The sequence below is a fragment of the Leopardus geoffroyi genome, chromosome A2 (genome assembly GCF_018350155.1).
Source record: "Leopardus geoffroyi isolate Oge1 chromosome A2, O.geoffroyi_Oge1_pat1.0, whole genome shotgun sequence".
Lineage (NCBI taxonomy): Eukaryota > Metazoa > Chordata > Mammalia > Carnivora > Felidae > Leopardus > Leopardus geoffroyi.
Genome location: NC_059331.1, coordinates 57753034 through 57775604, shown reverse-complemented (window position 1 = coordinate 57775604; position 22571 = coordinate 57753034). Strand labels below are relative to the sequence as shown.

The following is a 22571-nucleotide window of genomic DNA, read 5'->3' as shown; positions in this document are numbered from 1 at the left end:
CAGGACTCCTCCTGAGGGATGATGGGTCCATGAAGAGTCTTTGGCAGGAGCCCAATGAAGCCTCCAGTAAAATCTCATGGGCCACTTTGTGAGGGGTGTGGTCGGAGGGTCCAGGACGATGGCTTGGGTGGAGGGGGCAGAGAAAGATAATCAGCAAACAGACCAGACTCAGTGATCAAGTAGCTGTGGCAGTAAGGGGGATCACCAGGTGCTTGCTGGGAGAGAGTAGAGGGCGTGAATGCACCTGATGCTGGCGAGGAGATGCGTCCAAGGTTAAGAGCGTGTTGAGGGGCCGTGCCCAGAGAACAGAATGCCACTTCTTCATGCAGCTGCCGTTTCCCCAGCATCCGCTGCACCAAGCGCACCGGGGATTTTCTTACCCCTCCCCCCACAGGCCGGTGAGGGCTTCACAGAGGAAACGGTCGAGGGCCAAAGTGAGGGCACACCGCAGCAGCAATGGCAAGGCAGGATCCCAGGCCTCCCAACACCCGCATGCCACCCCTGTGCTCCCTGGCAGCCCATATTGGGTCTTGTTTGAATGCATAAGCTCTTCCTACCGTTGTGACTTCTCCAAACCCCACGTTGCTCAGAGACCTGAGAAAGGGCCCTGGGTGGCAAAGACACAGCTTCCATCGCATCTGCCCCAGCCCCAGCTCCCTTCTCTGGCATTTCCCTGGGCCACCCCCGGGTGTGGTGCGCGGTCTGGATTCCTCCAGGCTCTCCAGAAGAGAGCTGTGGAAGAGCTCTCCATGGAAGAGCTCTCTCCATGGAAGAGCTGTTCAGACCTGAGGCAAGACCTAGTTCAAGGGTCTGTAGGATGGGCCCAGGAAACTAGAACGCCCCCAGGACCAGGGAGGCAGCCCTGCCGAGTCCTGCGTCTGCGGTAGGGGGCACTGATTACAGGGCAGGGGACCCAGGCCCTCTCTAAGGAGCAGCCCCTGCTCACCTCAGGCCACTTGTTGCCCTGGGAATGGGGGCCCATGTTTTTATTTATTTGTTTGTTTGTTTCTAAAGTTTACTTATTTTGAGAGAGAGAGTGTGTGTGTGAGCAGGGGAGGGGTGGAGGGAGGGAGGGAGAGAGAGGGAGGGAGGGAGAATCCCAAGCAGGCTCCACACACAGCACAGAGCTTGACATGGGGCTCGATCCCATGACCCTGGGATCATGACTTGAGCCTAAATCAAGAGCCGACACTCAGCCAGCTGAGCCACCCAGGTGCCCTGGGGCCCACATTTTTAAATGTTGGCAACAGATCCACAATTTTTAAAGTACCTCCAGGGGCCACATTTGAGCTACGGAAAGCCAGATGTGGAGTGTGTAGGACTTCCTCAGTGAGCCCTGCACACATCAGCCCCCCGGTGTTGGCTGTGTCCCATGCACTGCCTTGTTGGCTTTTGAGTCCCTTCTTACCAAAGTCATTGGCTTTGAGAGTCTCATGTATAAGACATGAGAGTCTCATGCAGAGTCACAGCCAAGGTCTGAGGCTGGCCTCGAGCCCAGTGCTCCCAACCCCCCGGCCCGCAGATGGACAGATGGACAGGAGGCAAGGAAACCAAGGCCCGGGGAATTGGCACTGACAGGCAGGGAGTGGGTAGTCCATAACGTTTTCTAATTAAATTAATAAGTTGATTTAAAGAAATAGGTAAAAGAAGTGGTGGCAAAGGCAGTGACATGGAAGAGAGACTTGGGAAACCCTGGGTGGACCATCCACGAGTTTTGATGGTGATGAGAGACTCAGGTGGCCTTTAGAGGGCAGGTGGAATTTAGATCGGGGAGAAGAGGAGTGCCAGATGAGCTGGAGAGCAGGGCGCTGTAGCCCTTCTGCACACATCCCCAGGGGTGAAGGAGCCGCCCGGCACTGCCCACCAGTCCCCTGCAGCCCCCAGCCCACATTTCCCCCAGCCACGTGGGCAGGTGCATTTGGAATCTAGTGACAGCTGAGACCGGCAGGAGGGGCTGTGTGATGGCACATCGCACCATGATTTCAGAGGGAAGCGGGCTCAGGGAGGGGTGGGGGGCTGCGGGCAGAGGGGCCAGGCCCTGGGTGCTCTTCTGCAGCCATCCGTGGCGCCTCCCTGACAGAGGGGGGGGAGCAGACGCAGCCCGGAGCCTCCTATGCTGCCGTCTGCATGACAGCACAGGTGCCTGGCGCAGGGGCCCGTGGGTGGCCCAGCTGCTCTCTTGGGCCCCCTTCCTCCTTCCCCGACTCTGGACCTTGCCACGGCACCGTGGGCACTGCAAGCGGGTTGGTTCAGATCTGGTTCCACCTCGGGAAGTGGGCAGCGGCCCTGACCCTTCTTCCCCGTGCATGCTTGGGTTTTCCTTGGATAAAAATGCCCCCGGATCCTAGCAGTTCTCATTGTTGTAGTCTTTAAGAAAACCAAGTAAAAATCCTCCTCCAAGTGACTGAAATGACGATGCCGTGTGGCCAAACGTGTGGGGCCGTGTCTACCCCAGCTGAGGAAACTAAATGCCGGTTTGGCATTTAAGACAGTCCCTGGCTTCCACTGGTGTCACCTCTCCCGGAGTGGGAGAGGAGGGCCATCCTGAATCACGTCTGCTTGGTCCTGGGCGGGCAGGGCCCAGCCGGTGCTACTGAAACCCTCCCTGTCAGCCGAGCAGAGCTGAAAGGAAAGCCCTGCCCAGTGCCACCATCGCATTTACCCTTTCCACTGCCCCCGTGGCGACGACCATCGTCCTCAAGAGTCATGAAGCTGGCCTGAGGCCGCCCAGCACCAGCCACTTGTCCAGGGGCTTGCAGGCCTCATCCACACAGCACAGAGGACTCCCTGGAAGAGGTGGTCTTGGCGGACTTAGGAGAGGCATTGGGCCCGAGGAAGGTCAGGATCACAGACCTGGAGGCTTAAGTAGGGTGTGTGGGTCTGGTGGCTGGGAGGTAAATAGAAACGAGGTAATCTGGGAGTCAGGAGACTCTGGGTCCACCCAGTCTGTGAGGACAGAGGCCCACCCAACCATTTCTCCAGGACCTGGACGCCCCTGAAACTTGGCAGCAGTGATTTGGGCCGGCACTCCCACATTCTCCCCTCCCTGTTACGCTCAGCACTGGAAATCGCCAGTATAGGGGTCACTTGGGGACAGTGAGCAAAGCCCTGGTCCTTTGTCAAGGACAGAACTCCTCTCTGTCCCTCCCACTCCTAGGACCCCTGGAGCCCCTCTCAAAGCCTCAGTGGGGCCCGGCACTCCCAGCCTCTGCACCGCATCTGCTGGTCTGACCCACTGGGCACAGGGTCAGCATCTTGGGTGGCTTCCTGCCAGGCCTGGAAGCCTCCCACTTTCCAGCTCCTGCTGCCAGTGCTTGGGCCTGGCCCCCCTCAGGGGCTTAGCCACAGCCCACCCACCTACCTGTGGGGGGGCGGGGGGGGCATCATTGTGCTCCCTGGAGGTGGGGGGTAAGCTCACAGTGACCTTTGATGGAGATAGCCAGAGGGGTCATTGTCCCCAAGAAGGGATCTGGGAGAGGACACCGTTGACCCCTTCTTTCCACAGCTCTCCTCTCTGACTTGCCACAATGCATTTATTCACTCTGTCATTCGTTCATTCAGACGTCGGCCCCAGTGGCTTCTCGCGGCTCACAGCCTCTAGGCCTGAGCAGCGGGCCGGACTTGCCAGACTCCTCACTCTCCCCGCCCCGCCACACCAGCTTCAAGCAAGTCACTTCCTTCCAAGCTCCCGCCTCTTTCCTTCCCATGGCTTCCTCGTGTACCTCCTTCAGGTCTCGGCTTAAAATACCATCCAGAGGCCCCCACCGTGGTCTCCCTGCGTCGGTCGGTACCTCACAGCCCTCACGCTCACCGCACCCTGCTGTCTCTTTCCCGGCAGGTGAGAGGCATGCCGTTGCCAAATGGTGAGAGCACGGTTCTCAGGCCCAAGCCAGTCAAGATTCCAGCTCCACCACTTACTTAGCTGTGTGTTCTTGGGCAGATGACTTTGCCTCTCTGGACCTCCGTTGCCTCATTTCCAAGTTAGGAGAAATCATAGGACTTCCCCATAGGGTTGCTGTAGCTAAACAGACTAATGGAAGAGCACATTCAGACAAGAACATAAGCAGCAAAGCTATAGCACTTGTTAGCTTCTGATGTTATGGTCTGTTCCCCCAGTGGTTGCTGGGTATGACCCCTGTAAGCCCCATGAGAACAGGGAACCAAATCAACACGCTCTGGTAGACGTCGAGTAAATGCCTGTTCCAGACCCTGCGCAGGCCTGCGGCTAGGTGGTGAGTGCCTTACCGTCCTACCTCTCGAGGAACTCACAGCCCAGAGGGAAGGCTCTGCAAAGGCACGTGGGCAGATGCAGACTGAGAAGGGCCGTGGGTCTTTCCAGAAGGCGTCCAGAGGAGCAGCCCTCACAACGTAGCTGGAAAAGCCAACAGGGTGGCGCAGGGCACATTGGGTGGGCCCCAGTGGTGTGGCTGAAGCCAGAGGTGGGCTTCACTGGAAGCCTGGGGGCTGGCAGACCGGGCCCAAGAGCTCGGAACTCATCCAGAGGTGAGAGGGGCTGGAAGGAGCACCCACCACAGGCTCACTGCTTTCCGGTGAGGGACCAGCCTGGCCTGGCCTCCCCGCAGTGCAGTGCCCCCCGACCCGGGCTTCTCCTCATTGACTGTGTGTTTTCACGTGGCATGGCTAGTGTGTCTAGCTGAGAGAGGACAGCCCTGCCATGTCTAGGTGCCCATGACCTTTCAGCAGGACCTTGAAACCCAGTCTAGAAAACAAAGTGGAAGGGGGTAGGGGGGCATCCAGTCTGCTTTTCTGATTTAAGGCAGAGGATCCCCCGGGCTGATGGTCTGCGGTACAATCTTCAGGATCTCCCCAGTCCACTTGACACCGCCCTTTTCTGTATTGTGGGATCAGAACCCTCAGGAGCTTGGGAGCCTATCCTGCACAGTGGGACGCGTCCCAGAGCAGGCGGAACCAGAGAGGACAGTCAGCTTGAGCTGCCACTTAGAGGCCAAGTCAGCCGGGCGGGGGACTGGGAAAGACCTTGTGGGGGGGGGGGGGGTGGCCGGCAGGAGCTGAGGGCTAAGGCCATTTGCTATGTCCATTGACTGAGTGGACTGGAGAGATGGTCCACTGGGGAGGAGCTGCAGGCTGGGGTCATTTGTAACCCAATCTACGGAGGGAGCACAGGGGCTTTGGTGGCAAGGGGGCTTAGCATCACCTGATGATTGATACTTGTCCAACAGGGACATGGAGGGCATCGAATCCACATGCGGTCTCCACCATCTGCTCCTACCTGGCACCCTCCCAGCCATCTGGGACGCATATTCCATTCGGCCCTAGTTGCTAGATGACGAGCCAGCCCATCGAGCTCACGTGGCCATCCTGAGTCACACGGTGGTCAGTGGCAAAGCCATCCCTCACCCCGGGAGCTTGGGAACCAACCCCACACTCCTGCAAGGGGTTGGCTGCCCGGTCACAGGACGCCCCAGCGTATACACATGGCCCGCTTACGGGAAGATCGGGAGGGCTTTTGGTTTTCATTCGACACAGCGATTTCACGGGCCCACCCTGACAGGGAGCGGGCCGTGCTCTCCCTCAGGAGAGGGGAGTGTTGGATTAACTCTAGGAGCCCCATCTCCCGCCGACTGTCTGACATGGCCTGAGCCTAGCCTTGGGCCTGGTGCTTGTCCGGGCTAAGTCCCCCCTCAGAATCTGGAGCCCAGTTGATCTGACCCGGGGAGGCTGTGAGCTGGCTGAGCGACCAGGGGCACCGCACAGCGTGCCTGAAGTAACGGCCGCTGACCTGGGCAGTAATCCAGCCGCCAGTGTTTGGGGAGGGCTCGCCACGCGCCAGGCAGGCAGGGGGTCAGCCTTCACACGTAGCATCCCACTGCTGTGACGAGTCCGCCAGCATCCTGAGTTCAGAGTCCCGTGAGGACTCTGGCCAGGCACTTCTCAGAGCCCCTGCCATTTGCCTTTGTTATCAGGGCCGCCAGAAAGGAGAGCCAGCCGGGCACTTCTGGAGCTCCTCCTCCACACCACGCGTCTTCGCTTGCGTTCATCCCCGTGGGATAGGGATTGTGCCTGTCTTACGGATGAGAGAATAGGTGAGCCGCCTACCTTGACAGTAAGCACCTAGTACGCTCGTGATCAGGCCTCGGCCCGTGTGGATCCAGTCCCACCCTCTTTGCCCCATTGGTGGCCTGCTGCTGTAACAACCAGAGCTGCGAGTCAGGTGGGTAGGGTGGCTCAGGGGGGTGGGCCCAATCAAGGTGCTGAAAACCTGGATTGGGGTCTTAGAGTCAGGGAGGCCAGGTACAATAGGTATCTTGCCCCCCCAGTAACTGCCCTTGAAAATAGAAGTCACTGGGGGCACCTTGGTGGGTCAGTCAGTCAAGTGCGCAACTCTTGGTTTCAGCCGAGGTCACGCGTGGTCTCACGGTTCGTGAGTTTGAGCCCTGCGCCAGGCTCTGCGTTAGCAGAGCAGAGCCTGCTTGGAATCCTCTCTCTCTGACCCTCCCCTACTGTCTCTGTCTCTGTCTCTCTCTCGAAATAACTAAACTTGAAAAAAATAAATACATAGAAGGCACCAGGCCTAAATTTTCTTCGTATCCTCACAACTACCCATGTCTCATGAGAGTCAGTTCCCTCGTGAAAACACGGAGTGGGGGCTCTCCTGCCTCCTCAGAGAACTCGGATAGAATTTACATTGCCTTAGCACTTTGACGTCATGACGAAGACAAATGCACGGGGCTTGTTCAGTGCAGGGGCCCGAACTCCTGCCCAGTAAGAGCTGGGCGCGCCATTCCGGGCTCAGGTGTGCCCCACAGTGCCGTCGTGTGGAAGCCTCTGGCTCTCCTTCACTCCGTCTCCCACTTCCCCTTGCTCTGTGGAGGAGGTGTGGTAAGAGAGGTAGGAATGAGGCGGGGGGACAGAGAGAGACAAGTGGCCCCGGATCAACCACTGTGAAGCCCACGGCATGTGTATGTGTGTGCGTGGAAAGTTGCCAGGCCGGGGCCAGAGGTCGGGGCCTGCAGCCTCTGTGGGAGCCTGCGCAGTTCTGATTTGACCCCTTGGCGGGAGGAGGCCACGATCAGGGGCAGGAGAGCGGCAGGATTGGCACGGTAGCACATGGAATTCTTGACCGCTCGTCGCAGACGCAAGGGGCCTCTAGGACCTTTTTGTCCCCCTCTCTCTGCATCTGGGGACGTTAGAGGGGTTAGAACTCTGACCACCAGAGAAGCAAGAGCAGCGGGTGAAGACCTTTTGTCAGGTTCCGGAACCTGACCAGAATGTTCGTTCATTTGGCCCTGGTGCCTGGCCCCTAGGGAGACCACCGGCCCCTGTCTGCAAAGCAGCAAAGCTCTCGGTGCTTTTGCGAGGCACGTCAGCACGGACACCTGACATTTTCACTCGGTTGAGCGGCCTGTCTCCCTGCTGGAACATGAGCTCTGCCAGGCCCAGCACCCAGTGCAATGCCTGACACCAAGTTGGCACTCAGGAACCGTGACTGAATAAATGAGCGAACGGACTCCATGCCTTGGGCGAGCTCCTGTGCCGCTTTTGATCTCGGGACACAGCGGCTGCCGGTGTGCTCGTTACTTCCAAAAATCCAGAAATGAAGTTGTCTCCAGCCCCCAGCTGTACAGATCTCAGGGCACCAGCTTCCTCCGTCTTTCCGAGAGACCGAAGAGCCCCCACCCCTCCTGGGTTGGCACGGCCTCCCAAGATGACCCCCAAAATGCCCCCAACCTTGAGATGCTAGGCCGTGTGCCCACTACTCTGCAACCTTGCCCAGCTCTGGGCCCCACCCAGCATGGCTGTGTGCTCACCCTCTGAGTTCTGGGCCATTCTGTTCAGTTTTCACTGTCCCAGCCACACGGGTGACCACACCTGTGCCCACCTGACTGGTTGCTGGAGGGTGATACAGGATGCTGTGGGTACCTGGCCCAGGCTCGCTCCCTACGGGGCTCCAAGTGCCCTTGGCTGGTGTGGGGAGCGCTGTGATCCGAGAAGGGGATGGCAGGTCCAGCCTCTCCCCCTGGGCTCTGCCAGTGTTAGCTGTCTCCTGGCCCCCTGGGTTTCTCTTGGCCTGTTAGGGTCTTCAGAGGACAGGGTCTTCCTCTGAGCCAGCCTCGGGCCCCCTCAGCCCCTGCTGTCACACCCACACAGGGCCACACACGTGGCAGACGTGCATCCGTGTACACAAAGCAGGGTGCGACAGCTCACTGCTCACTACCAAGAGTGCAGGCACCTGATGTTTGAGGCTTCCACAAACTTTGCCTGATAAAACAAAGAGGAAGAAAGCATTGTTTCCAGGGCTGGGGGAAGCAGGGTGCATCTGCGGGGCCCCCCTTCCACGCTAGGCTCTCTCCGGAGGTCTGATGCACATCTGCTCACGGCCTCTCCGAGGGGCTGTTCTCCACTCCCTGATAGAGCAGGGGATTGTTTGGCCCATTTCACAGACATGGAAACTGAGATTTACGGGGCCATCTCCCAAGTACCCTGCAGAGCCCAGAACTCCTGACCCGGTGACCCTCCCATGGCTGACTGTGGTGCAGGGCCAAGCCTGGGAAATGGGCCACAATGACAGCTGTTCTCTGATATACGTGCTGCACTTCCAAGATAGGAACCCCCCATGTGTTCATACTGGCCCAGAAACACCCACAGGTACCAGCTCAGATCCATTAGTGCTGTCTCCAGCCCTGGGCCAGTCTTCCCCAGGCCCCCTGCAGCCCAGGCTCCTGAGGGTGAAGGGACACCTGGATGGGGGAACTCCAAGCCAAAGCCTGTATACTCTTCCAGACTCAGGGGCAGCCTCCCCATATGTAGAGTAACCCCCCACCGGGCCACGATGCAGGATCTGAGCCCTGTGGCCACAACATGATTAAATCCTGCCCAGGGCAGAGCCGCAGATGGTGTTTTGGAAGAAGGAGAACACCTCCCGGTGGACGAGGGTCCACATCGGCCCATCAGCAGCCACGTGGGGTAGCACTGAGCCAGCCAGAGGAGGGTACCTGATCCCCACCATGCCTGCAGAGAACCCCAGGGCTGGTAGCGCTGGCCAGTGATCCAAGAGGCAGTTATGGCGTAAAATACAGGAGGGGATGGGCAGTGACACCACTTGCAGGTACCTGTGCTGGGCGTTAGGGACGCACGCAGCCATGTGGGCATGAGAGTACAGGTGGCGGGAGCCAGCCCAGGGTCTGGTGCCCCATGCACACAGCAGACAGCCATCAAATGGACACTGCGTGCACACAGTAATGGTACATCCAGCCTCAGAAAGCATGCTGGGAGTTGGCAGGGTGACGGGTGGCTGGCATGCCTAGCGAGTGGGTCCGCCCCGCACACACACCAGCCTCCCCGGGGCCTGAAAGCCACCGGCCGAGCCTGGGATCTGCCTGAGAGGGGCTGTGCGCGTGCCCACGGCCCCGTGTGTCTGTGTGGAGGGGGGGGCACTCCTGTGCTCACCCCAGCTGCAGTCTTCACAGGTCAGGGAGGGGGTAAAACCATTGGAGCCTGCAGCTGTCAAATCGGGAGTGTGGATAGGGACCAGCGAAGCTCACCGCCCGCCCTTCGCTGTCGGCTGGAGAGGACAGCCAGCCCGCCCGCCTCTCCCTCCACTCTGCAAACGGGGCTGATACAGTAATCAGGACGCCACATATGGACCCTGGAAGATGGCTGCTCCCAGGGCCTTTGTTCGCCTTCATTATTCTGGATGAGGTTTTTTTTTTCCCCCAAGTCATAAAAATGACATTTTTAATATGTGGAATTTTTTTTTTCTAAAGAAAAGCAATATGAAGAAGACTTTTATTGTCAATAAGCTCTACCTTTTAAACCAGTTATCTTAGTTTCTGCTCTAGGTATTTTAATTGAAGATTAACTGCTGTTAAAGAGTGTACACGTTTAGGGAGTGAGTGTTTGGAGCATTAAAATTCAGCTCCCTCGGTGGTGGGGACAGTCTCCGTGGGGGCCACCAGGAAGCGTGCTCCTCCCCCACAGCTGGCCTCCAGACGCTGTCCATGCAGGAGGGCACCTGCAGGAGAGGCGAATCGCTGTCTTTGTGTGGAGGGGCAGGTTGGGGAGAGTCCGGGAACAGCATTTGGTCTCCTGGAAGCAGCTACTGCCGTGAGCCTTACTCCCGTCATCCCTCATCCTGACTGAGGAGGACACCACAGCTCAGAGCAGGGTGGTGAGGCCCCCATTTCACAAGGCCTGGCGTCCAGTCCTGGGCCATGGACTCAGCTCTGTCTCTGCCCACCATCCCCTGCCCGCCCCCGCCTGCACAGCTCTCACTGCTCCTTGGCCTGGTCACTGCCCTCCGGCGATTACCTGAGACTGTCTCAGCGGCCACTGTGTTCCGATTGCTAAACAGACCCTACCGAGGGGAATGGATCCTGCCCGTTTGGGGGGTTCTCGGTCCAGAGATTTGTGTGCTTGTGTGCGCGCGCGTGTGTGTGCATGGCTCACTGTCAGTGGCGTTCTGCAGTGCCGTCTGAAGAAGGGCAACGACCCCTTTCCTCTAGCTACCTGGAACAGAACTTGGGATCCGAGTAGCAGTGAGGATGGATGAGCCCTTGTTTGCCACTGACTGTGTGACCTCGGGCGAATCATTTCATATCCCTGGGCCTCAGTGTCTCTGAATGATGGAGTGAATACTCTACCCTCCTTGAGCAGGTTGAGACACGGAAAAGTGCTTGTCTGATCCTTCCCTGGCCAGACGCTGAGCCAGGCTCTGGGATCTAGTCTCTGCCCTCACAGAGTAACAGTCAGGGAAACGAGCTCATGTCCACCCATGACAGAGGTCTTGGGGGCTAGGACCGGTGCCCGAGGGTGGCCCCACGGTGCACCTCTGACGCAATGCAGCAGAGGAGAGTCCAGCTCGGAAGCCAGACTGCAAGTTTGAGCTCAGCCTACCACATCTTCACTGTGTGGCCTTGGGCACGTACTGGCTCTCTCTGTGCCTCTGTGTATAAATAGAGCCAACCCCCAGGGAGCGGTTGTGGAGTGGAGAAGCCATACGAACAGGACGTAAGAAAGGCACAGTGAACGTTAGCTAGGGTGACCATTGGTGGTGTTTTCAGCATTATCGAGAACTGGTCAGAGCCCATCTTTGGGGCAGTTTGGGCCAGGCCTGCCTCACACAAGATGGGCTTTCTACTTCAGACCCCCTCTCTGCCATTAAGACCGCTCTCAGAGTCTGCCTAGGCAGTGGCCAAGCTCCAGCAGTGTCCCCCCCCCCCCCACCTCTGGAATCCAGAACATAGAGGCACGTGAGGCCTCATCCCTGGAAGTCTCTGGAGACAAGGTCCCCCACCTGGCCCAGCCCACATGGGTTGCCCTGGCCTGGGAGTGCCGGGTGAGAGGTGCCTGCTGCCCAAGTCAGGGTGGTCCCCCAGTCATGTCAATGCCCTTGCCTTTTGCCGTCTCCTCCCCACCCTCAGGGGTAATAGCCCCCTAGGCCCCCCTGCCCATGGCATTGCTGTCCCTACTGCTTTGTTCCCAGTGAGAAGCAGCAGGGCCCTGGGGTGGCCAGGCCCATAGCCAGACTCCCAGGCCTGCAACAGAATAGACAGCTGTGTAAAGCCACAGGCTCGAATGTAAAGTGCTACTCCCCATTTACTGTTGTGTGACTTTGGGCAGTCACCTCCCTGCCTACAAAGTGACTTATAGGATGTCTGGAGGCTTGAATGAGATGCTGTCTGAACCCACCTGGCTGGATGGTATGTTGACAAGGACACTAGCTAAGCAGTCCGTATGACAGTGGTGGCAGAAGTAGAGGCAAAGCGACCTAGCCAGTCCCCTACCCAGCCACTGACCTTCGAAGCCTGCCTCACCCCTGCTCCCTCCCTCCCCCCAGGGCAGACCTGGGCCCTAAGCTCCAGCCAGCCTTCCCCACCTAGAGACTTCAAACCTCAGCCCAGAGGGCCAGCCAGAAGGAGTCCCTGGGAACACTGCTGTCTAGGCTCCCCTTCTGGAAATTGCCATTCCGAGGCAGCTCAGCTCTATCCCCGGGTCGCAGCCACCAACACCCGCAGCCCCCCCACCCCCCGACCGTGCCTGGCACACCCACGTGGTTGTACCGCCTGTGCTGATGGGGAATGTGAGCCCAGGGGTTGAGACTGGGGTCCAGGCCCCCTGGGTGCTGAGGAGCCGGCCTCTAGATCTGGGCATATGGGACATGTTGGAGGAAAGGGCCAGTGCACATTCCTGCCTCCTCTAGCAGCCCAGCTGCCCGGCCTCCTGCTCCCCAAGCCTCCTGTGAACTGACAGGGCCTGACTTGGCTGTCCAGCAGTGAGAGGGTGATTAGGAACCAGACGGTCAGGTGGGTGAGCCCTGACCCCCTGGGGACGGTCATCCTTGGGAGAGAGCCAGCCACCAGGGCCCAGCCCACTGGCAGACGAGGCAGAGTGGGAGCAGGCTTAGGTCACCGGTAGTCCCCCTTCGTGGGGCTGCTGGCCACGGCTGCAGGCCGCACTTTGTCTCCTGAGGACACAGGGTCTAGACGTGGTCCGCTTGTGGAAAGCCTTGGTCCCCTTGGAGGATAGAGGCCTGGAAGGTAGCAGAGAAGGCCGAGCCAAGATGCTAAAACTTTTGCTGAGAAACCAAAGGAGTGAGGTTTGTCAGGTAGACGAGTGTTGTGAATCACCCCAAGATGAGGGAACACCAGTACAGAGCCAGGGTAGAGTGAGTGGGGAGCCCTGTGCAGGGGTGAGTTTGAGACCTGTGAATGGGTGTGATGGGGCTCCCATGCAGGGGTGAGTGCAAAGGGCCTGTGATGGGTTGGGGGCTGTGTAGGGGTGAGTGGTGAAGGTGGGGAGCCAGCTGGAGGAATTTGGACACCTGCCTGAGGAATGGCGGAAGATTCTGAGCTGGGAGGGATGATCAGGATTTTGTTCTGGAAACATCTCTTCGGCGACAGGCAGATCAGAAGGAGCTGGTGGGAGAGCAGCCTGGTGGCTCATGCCCAGAGGCCAGTGCCTGAGGCCCTAGTGCCAGGCCCTCCGCCAGGGCCTGGAGGGACACTGAGGGAAGGGGCCCCCATGGAGCACAAGGCCAGCCATCAGAGATGCTCCCCACTTGGGAAGGAGCGGGCTCCCCACTTGGGGCTGTTCAGAGTCAAGCAGAGGTTTGAACCCTGCCTGAACTTCTGGGCTGCACACCAGGCATGACCTGGATGGGATGTGGAGCCCCTGGCTGCTGGGACTATAAGCCTCAGTGACCCCCCACAGCCACTTTAGGGGGATGAAGCCCTGCCCCAGGTGAGTGCTGGGCCGCCCCTGTGAGGAACAGGTGGGAGCCAACAGTGGATGGTGTTGGGTAGTTCAGAACGCCCCCAACCCCACCCCAGCGGCCCCCTCACTGCCCCGCTGAGTGACTCCTCCTGGGCTGCCCCTCTAATAACTGAGCTTCTGATTCTTGAGACCAAGTCATTGCCTTTTTCAGAACGGCTTTGTTTTTGCCTTAAAGTCCTTCCTTCCACATAATGCACTGGTTTTCCCTCCCCGCGCACCCCCAATCTCCAAAGGCTTGACTACATTATAATTTCAATTTACACGGTGTGGGAAAGATTTGTGCAAAGGGTCCTTTTTTGTTTTTGAAGAATTCATCATTGCTGTTAAGAAGCTTAATATAAATTAAAGGAGGAATTAGGCAACATTAAGACATCAAAATGGGGGTGTGGGCGCCCATTGCCTCGCCTCCACCCAATCAAAGGGGCTGCGTGGAGCCCGTCGAGTGTGCGCTCGAGAGCCTCAGAAAGCGCAGTTCCAATAAAGGGCCTGTTCTGTCTCCCGCCTTCCCCTAATTCCCTTTGTTGCAGGGACAGCGGAGTACATGTCTGATAAAAACTTAATCACCTTATCTTTTTAAAGCAAATTGCATCTTTGTTTACATACGGGATCCATAGCAGGAAGAGAAAGGAGAGAAAACCAGGCAGCTTTCCCAGCCCCAAGCAGCACGTTAAAGGCTTCCGCTCCCAAGGATAAATGCGGAAAACCAGGGCTGACAAAGAGATGGCGGGAGGGTTCCACAGTCACCAGCACCTCTCACAGATGAGGTCAGGGGTCCCAGCAAAGGGAGCCAGCCTACTGGTGTCCCCAAGGGCTGTCCCTCTCTGCCATTCTCTCCTCTTTTCCCCTGCAACCTTCCTATTGGCTCCTGTGGCCAGCCAGGCTCTCCCTAACCCGCTAGGCCCTCGCAGCACCAGCTCGCCTCTGGGCCTTGCCCTGAAAACCAGGCCTGTCCTCCTTGGGCCTCTCCTCTCCACTGCCGCTGTCGGAGCTAAGCTTGTACAGGGCCCACGCCATCCTGGGCCACTGGCCAGCAGAGGGATCTGGGTTCCAATCTCAGCTCCACCACCAGCTACAGCAGGGCCACGGGCAAGTCCTTGCACCTCGATGTCCCTGCAGGATGGGGTGGCAGCAACAGCCCTGTGCAAATCAGACACAACAGGGCCCCGCCCTGTTTCATGGCCACTACTGCCCTGGCCGAGTCTGCCTCCCCACCCCCTGCAGCCCACTCCCAGCTAGACTGACCTCCAGGCTCGCCCTCAGCAGCACATCCTGCACAAGCCGCCACATTAGCCACATCAGAGGTCTCATCAGGCACTGTGCCACGCGTACCTCCTGTGACCACCTGTGACCTGTGCAAGGCAGCCTCGTTAACAGGGCAGGCATGCAGAGACGCCTTTCTTCAGGTGAAGTTTGACGGTGGATCCCACTGGGTAACGGTGCAGCCATGCTGTTTGAAGGACCTCAGCCTCGCTGCTCAGGGTCACCTCGCTGACAGAGGTCCCCTCCTTTGGGCAGCCCCTCTTGCTCCCAGGCCAAGCATCCAGTCTAGACTCAGGACCTGGCTGGATTCAAGGCCCTCTGTGGCCATCCGTCTCGGCCATCCCATATGTCAGCCCAGCCCAGCTTGCCAGGCATGTCCCTCTGAGTTCCCCAGCCCTTCTGTCATCACCAGGATACTGACCCTAAAAAGGGCTCCCCCCCCCTCCGCCCCCCCCCCCCCCCCCGCCACCACCCCTTACCCCGGCTCTCTTTCTGCCCTGTCATTTCGGCTCTTTCCAAAGCTGCTTGTTCTAGGAGGGGAAGCTGGGGTGGCTGGAGTTGGCTGCAACCCCACGGGGCCACCGAGGGGGCCGCTGACCCCAAGCTGCTTGCAAGGGCTCAGTTCCCACTGGGGGGTGCAGGCCGCCCACCAGCGTGGAGGCCCTTCTTCCAGTCTGGCCCCCAACATGAAAGCGACGCCAGCAATTGGAGGCAATTTGCCGGCCTTTGATGGCCATGTCAGGGCGGCACCCGCGGCCAGGGCTTGGGAAACTGTTGTGCTTCCCGCATTCTTCCCTGATTACCCCCGGCCCAAGCCAAGACCCAGCAGCCTCCAGCCCACTGTGCCTTTGTGTGGAGCTGGCACTGGGTGAGAAAGGCCAGCCCGGCCCTGGGAGAGTGTCCCCAAGGAAAGCCACGGCTAGCAGCGTCACCCCGAGGTCAGGCCGACCCGCCCCCACCGCATCCCAGGCCGGGCTTGTTGGAGAATGGAGCGGGCAGCCCAGCTCCGGGAATCCTGAGGTCTGGGGAGAAGGAGCAGAGAGGTCTCCCTGTGGAGCAACGGCCACGGTGTGAACTTCACACACGGAGCTCATTTAGCTCTGTGCCCACCCTGCCAGGTAGGGAGCCACGTTCCCGCTCACATGGAGCAGGGGGCCTGCTGTCTGAGCCTGGGCTTCCTGGGCCATGACCTTGCGGACAGGTATTTCCTAGTCTGGAGGCACAGGCTCTGTGGAAGCGTTTCTCTCACTTCCGCTGCCCTGCACACCTGGGCGAGACTGCTCCTTCCCTTTGCCTTCACCTGGCGCACCCTCCCTGAGCCCGCCTGCCAGGCCCTGTGCCCAGCACCGAAGAGGCAGTCCCCCCAACAGGCCACCCGGGAGATGGATGCAGAAAGCAAACATTGGGGCACCTGAGTGGCCCAGTTGGTTAGATGTCCGTCCAACTCTTGATTTCGGCTCAGGTTGTAATCTCAGGCCCGTGTCGGGCTCCACGCTGAGCATGGAGCCTGCTTAAGATTCTCCCTCTTTCTTTCTCTCTCACCACCTCCCCCCTCTGCCCCTCCCCCATTTTACGCATGTGCACATGTACACACACACACACACACACACACACACACACGTGCTCCCTCTCTCCAAAAAAAAAAAAAAAAGCAAACGTCATGCCAAGTGGGGTTCCAGGAGGGAATCTGCTCCGCTGGGGCAGGTGAGGGAAAGCCTTCTGACGGAGACAGTGGCAGAGTAGGCGTTAGCCAGACAGGAAAGGCGTGGAGGAGCGTTCCAGACAAAGGGAAGTCGTCGGAGGCCCTGCTTGATTTCTGCGGGCTGGAGTGTAAGCCGAACGGCAGCGAGAGGAAGCAGAGGGGAGGCGTAGAGGGAGGTACACCCTGATGACCCAGGGTCTTGGATGCCAGGCAAGGCCATAGACTTTGTCCTGTTGGAGCCCAGAGCTCCGTATGTGCCTCCGAGCAGCCCCTCCACTGGGGGAGCAGGACCTGGGAGGAGGCCCCCCGGGGGACAGGGCAGCAAGGCTGGGGAGCAAGGAGCAGACCCTCAGGAGGCTGTGGAGAGTGATACCCTAAGCCTGTGCCTTCCAGTTACTGCCCTTGATGTGGCAGCAGCGTCAGAAACCGTGGGCTTTCAGTGGCCACAAAGGAGCCATGAGCATGGCCTGAGGTGGTGCTCAGCTCGTCCTTCACGGGGCCGGATTACTGCAGAGACGACGCCATTGGCCCAGAGATGGCAGTGAGCTTCCTGGCCCACGGCAGTCTTAACCAGGACGTGGAGACAAGACCTGGCCCGGGATGACAGCCACCTCCCCAGCCTCCCCTTCCTCCCCTGCCCGCCCCCCTGGAGCCTTCCTCCCTCCCTGCTGCCTCCCCGTGTGGCCGTGCATTCAGCAGCCAGACTGCACTGGGCCGCACTCTGCTTCCTCTGGGCCTGGGTGCAGGAGGCCATGCCAGTGGCCCGTAGGAGATGGCCCCATGAGCACCCAGGCTCACAGTATTAACGTCGGGAAGTGGAGAAAAGTAGAAAGAAGAGCATCGCCTGTAACTTACCCCCGATCTCTGACGGCCTAGTGGATAGTCTTCTAGTCTTTCTTTCTGCATCCCAGAGTTAGAGCAGAACTCTTCCAACAAATTTGTGGCGTTTTTTGTTTTTTTTTTTTTTTTTTTTTTCAGTTAATTTTTAAGTTTGCCTTTGTGTAACTGTGAACTCTTCTCAGGTGTCACTTCATCTCCCAGAATATTCTGCCGCAGCAAATGCATGCCAATCCCATCCTGACTGCCCTCCCACGGGTCTCAGCACCCTTGTAACTCCACAGGCCAACGCACCTCCTCTGTGATGCACACAGACCTTGGGATCGGGTAGCCTCACGAGTCCAGCTCTGCCTCTCCAGACCTGTGTGACCTGGGGCCTGTCACTCTCCCGGGCCTCAGTTTCTTCCACACTGGGCTGTGGGGGTCAAGTGCCCACACACGTGGTGACATCTGTGTATACAAATCTCAGGTTGCTTATTGGGACGGAATGCCTAGAAGTAGGTGGCTGGGTCCATGCAGTGACCATTTGAGGAGCTTAGTAGCCAGTGCTCACCCAGCAGGGTCTCAGAGGGTCTCTTCCAGCACTTTTCATTCGTAGCATTCTTTGAGCCCCTCCTGTGAGCCAGGGAGTGTTCTAGGTGTTGGGCTTGCAGCGGTGCATGCAGAGACAAAAATCCCTGCTGTGGTAGGACGTGCATACAGCAGGGGCAGAGAACAGACATCAAAATGAGGAACTTACAGCAGTATGTTAGAAGGTGATAATAGCTATTGGAAAAAAAATAACTGGGTGGGGGGGTTGGGGCAGGAGGGGATGATAGTGGTCAAGAAGGCCTCACCAGGAGGTGTCATTTGCACAGCAATTAGAAGGAGGCGGGCCTGGGAGCCACTGGAACTCCTGGGGCGGATCTGCCAGCAGAGGAACCAGTGAATGCAAAGGCCCTGAGGTGGGAATGCACCTGGTGTGTCAGGTGAGGGGGACAGTTCAGAGACACAATGCAGGCCAGCTCGGGTGGGAGAAGAGGGATGCAGAAGTCAGAGGCCAGGAGCTCCAGACATGCTCCCAACGTCAGGGGCCATCCCAGGAGGGGCGACACATGGCTACCCAACCCATGGGGCCTCTCGAGGGTGCTTCAGGGGGAGGTCCCTAAGAGAGGATGGTAGCTCCATGAGAGTGGGACCGTCCTGCTTGCCTCTGTATCCCCAGGGCGCACAGGAAGTGTGGGGAGCCCTGGTGGATGCTGGGCGGGTGGACATCCCTCACCACTCTGAGCCCCCAGAGGTCCCTGGGACCCTTCCTGATTTGGGCTCCCGAAGAGCCTGGCACACAGGGAGCACTATGGGGACTCGGTAAGCTGCGGTCACCCTGTAGCCCCACCAGCACGTAGCCACATGTCCTCATCCATACTCGAGCGTCACGCTCATTCCCACCCAGCACTCAGACTCCCTTTGCATGCAGACCCTTGCCCAGGTCTGCGTGCGGCCAGTCCCTGTCACCTGGTCCCCGTTCGGAACCCTTCCTCGGAAAAGCCTGCCCTGGGCGCAAGCAATCTGGCCATCCTCCCCTCCTGGTGACACAGCACTTTTGCTTCCTTGATGGCCTCAGTGGCTATCTGGATTATCTTGCTGGCTTGTTTCCCCTCTGCCTCTTCTCGGACTAGTAAACTCTGTGGGGGCCAGGCCCTGGTCTGCGTGTTCACCGCTGTCATCTCCAGTCCTAGAGCCTCCTGTGAGCGTTTTTCACTGAAAGACACAGGGGCAGGTTGGGAGAAGCCCGGCGATTAGGTGGGCAGCAGCTCCGACCCACGACGCCCTGACATGCCCTTCATTTCCCTGCTTTGGCTGTTTGGCTAAGGGGAGGAAAAAGCCACTGCAAAACGAAGCAGCTCCCAGCGACGTTTTCCGCAAATCCAACAGCTTCAGCAGCACCAGAGAACAGGCCCATGTTGGGGAGGCTTTCTGGGCATTGTGACCAGGCCACCCCAAATGGAGCAGAGGTAAAGGAGCCTGACCATCTCAGTAGAGCAATTAAAAGGCCGCATGTTTGCCTGTGCCAGATAGATTTTCTGGCTCTGCCTGCTTTGGGCCATGCGAGGTATGCACCGTGTGTAATGAGAGCCAGCGCGGGCGAGATGGACCGCCGATTGGGCCACGCCTGTCTCCCCAGCCCGGCGCAGACGCCGGGGAGCCCCGCGCCTCTTCAGCCATCAGACCTCCTGGCACCACAGGGAGACAGGCCGCCCATGCCATTTGTCAGGGTCTGGTGCCAGCCACCTTCTCTGTTTGCAGAAGGAAGGCCAGGGCTCCGATTCAGGGAGGCAGATACCTGCAGGCCTGGTGCTTGCTTGGGGGCCTGGCCCAGGGCCATTCCCACGCCCCCTCCCAGAGGCACGCAGACCAGCTGGGTGTGGGGCCTGTGATCAGACACCATGCTGCGCAGCCAGAGGGTGGCTCCCCATGCTAGGGGCCCCACAGGCTCCTAGCGTCCCAGAGCCCCATTCACACTGGCCACAAGTCCCAGCCTTCCTGGGCAATGCAGGTGGTGCAGGCTCTGAGAGGCCTGTGGACAGGGAGACAGAGTCCTTCGTGGAGGAGGCAGAACTTCCCCAACAGACTGTACCGTGTCCCTTCAAGCAGCCTTCTGGTCACCTTTCTGAACATCAGGGAACTGCAGGGCCAGTACAGGATGCTCCACAGCCGATGGTCCCCTGTACAACCATTTTCAGGCGTCTGCTTAAGGGGTACCCCCACTGAGGGCTGGGCTAGCCGGCATCTGCCATCAGAAGCAAGCCCAGAGTTCAAATCCTCGCTCTCCCGGACCCTCTGTGGGGCCTGGAGGAGCCCTCCATGGGGCCCTCTGTCTTCTCATCTGTAAGATGAAGGGCTTGCTGACATCTTCAGCAAGCATGCCTGAGTGCCTGGTCTAAGCCAGAAGAATCCACCCACCGCTGCCGCCCAGAGCCCCCAGCTGGTTAAGACACGATGTGCAAAGGTCCTCCAGAGCTGCACATCTGCCTTTTCGTCTCAGGCAGACAGCTGGCACCCAGCCAGCACTGGGGCAAAGGAGGACGCCCTTCACGTGCTGGCAGATGCAGATCAGGGCGCCCCGGGGTATGCAGGGAGGGGAGCCCTCCGCCTGGTGCCTACCCCCAACTTCCCACCAGTTCTAGACACCCGGCCTCTGGGTCCACTGGCTGATGCAACCCCTCTGTGCCTATTAGAAGTAAGCGCCCTCTCTGGGGGACACAGGCCTGCCAGGACCCCTCTTTTAGCAAGCACAGTGTAGGCTGGACTCCACCCCACTGGCCTCTCCCCAGGGGAAGAAGGGTTGGACCCAGCTCTCCCCGTAGCCGCTCCAGGAGCTGCCACCCGCTGGGCCTCCCTGCCCCATGCAAGTCTCACGGTGCCCCCTCAGCTCACCCCCCCCCCCACGGCCCTGCCAGTCTGCTCCCCCCAGGTTCCCCCAGTGGGGTCGTGAGTGGCCTCAGAGGGTGAACGCCTGCCCCAGGGAGCTCTGCTTGTGCTGGGCCGGTCTGAGGTCTGACCACAGCCTCGGATGAGCCGGAGCCTCGGCCCCTATGATCGAGGCAGCCGAGTGCTCATCCTGGCCAGCAACCCCCGAAGAGGCCGCACCATGGTACGACCAAGCAGTTTCTTCATACAGACGAGCCCCAGAGCAAGCCTGCTGTTCAAGGATGAGCAGGGTTTCTTCCCATTAGCAAGGAGGGGAAGGGCGTCCCAGGCAGAGGGAACAGCATTTGCAGAGGCTCACAAGTGTGACGCTGGGGAGCCCAGGGACAGTCGTGTGTTCCTCAGGGCCGCAGGGAAAGCGCAAAAGCAGTGGGCGAAGGGGCCGGAAGAGTTGGGGTTGGTCTGAGTCAGGGTTGTCAGCAGGAAACTGATTTCCACTTAATCATTTGTCCGGAGGGAGTGAATATAAAGTCTGTACACTGTATGCAATGGAGGGAGTGGCCAGAGGGGGGTTGAAAGGAGCCGGTAAGATGTGGTGGGAAGGAGTAGGGGCCACCCCCACCCACGCATGGGACAGCGTGTGCAAGAGCCCAGGGGGAAGGACCCCCGACGGGAGCTCCGGTCTTAGGGAGCAGGGATCGTCACCCCATTTGCTCTCCCCTCTTGTCCTCTGATCCATTGGGGCTCCCATTGGCTGGACCCAACCAGAAACCAGAGGGCCACAGGAGCCCATATGCCTTCTGCAGAGGCCAGCCTCCCAGGCACACAGAGGAGCAGAGAATGGATCCCCAGGGGCAGCTGGAGAACTCCTAGCCCAGGGAGCCTCAAAGTCAAGCTTCAGTGCATGTGTTTTAGTGTGAGTGCTCTGGGAGACAGCAGGACCATGTAGAGCAGGAGAAGGACATGGCCACCAAGTATGGGGCTGATCCCCACTGGAGCCTGAGTGCAGAGTGCATGGGTGGGCAAAGGACTGGGAGACGGAGGCAGGGAGCCCTGCTGAGCTCCAAGATGGACAGACCTGCCGTGGACTGGCGTGGTGCGGGGAGGGGCCAGGATGCAGGGATTTAGGCGGCGGAGTGGACCATAGGCCTCAGGGGTCCGTTGGCTGGGGAAGGAGGTAGAAGGGGGCGAGCCTGCCAAGGTGGCATGGGGGTCCTGGCTCGGCTTCGGCGGGTGTGAGGGTGTTGCAGAGTTGGGAGAAGGGGACTTGGAGATGTGCTATTTCAGGTGTGTGCCCATCCGGGCCGGTGAGGGGGCAGGCTAGGGAGCGGCAGGCTAACAGGCTCTCTTTCTGTGCCTTGCAGGTGGCCTCAGCCCCGAGTCCAAGAAGATCCTGACGCCCACCCTCAAGAAGCGGGGCCGGGCCGGACGAGGGGAGGCAGCCAAGCAGGAGGAGGGGGCAGAGCGGCCCGAGCCCACACAGCACGTGGCCCTCAGCCTGTCTTTCAAGCGTTACGTTTTTGACACCCACAAGCGCATGGTCCAGTCTCCCTGAACGTTCCAGTGACCTCCCCTGGGGCCACCTTGCCCAGGCCCTGGGCTGGGCCACGATGCCAAATGCCCAACCAGATGTGCCTCGACCCCCTTTAGTACGTCCCTCCCCATGACTCTGGAGGCACGGGCCCCCGGCCCTGGCACTGAGCCCCATTGAGAAGCCTGGAGGATGCGGGGGCAGTGTCACCAGTGCTGGGGCCGAGAGGGTCTGTCCCTCCACCCTGGCACCCTCCCACCTACTGGTGGCCAGTGTCTCCCCGGCTGCCCAGCCGGCAGCCATGTGAGGGCTAATCCATGCCCTGACCCCAGGTGGCCTGGCACTTGCCAGCTGCAAATAAATGTCCTGTGGTGCCTGCTCTCTCTGCTGGTCTCTGTGATTTCACTGGGAGTGTCCCCTGACCTCTGTTCCTAAGGGGAATATCAAGGGAATTGCCAGGGTTCCTTCCCACAGTGGAGCTGGGGGAGGGACCAGAACTCAGAGCCCAGGGGGGCAGAGGGATCCACAGGGTGTCAGGCCCCTAGGCCAGACTAGGTGGCCCCTGGGGTCTCCTGGGCC

General features: G+C 59.3%; 1 protein-coding gene across 3 annotated transcripts in view; it reads left to right on the top strand.

Annotated features, from left to right (window-relative positions):
- The window catches only part of EEFSEC (eukaryotic elongation factor, selenocysteine-tRNA specific), a 251615-nt gene extending 229240 nt beyond the window's left edge, over positions 1-22375 (top strand). For all 3 annotated transcript variants that reach the window (XM_045494010.1, XM_045494011.1, XM_045494012.1), the window contains one exon: positions 21826-22375. In XM_045494010.1, the coding sequence (XP_045349966.1) occupies positions 21826-22016 (191 nt within the window). In that variant the 3' untranslated portion in view covers positions 22017-22375. The remainder of the gene's footprint in view (positions 1-21825) is intronic.
- Positions 22376-22571: the final 196 nt, after the last annotated feature.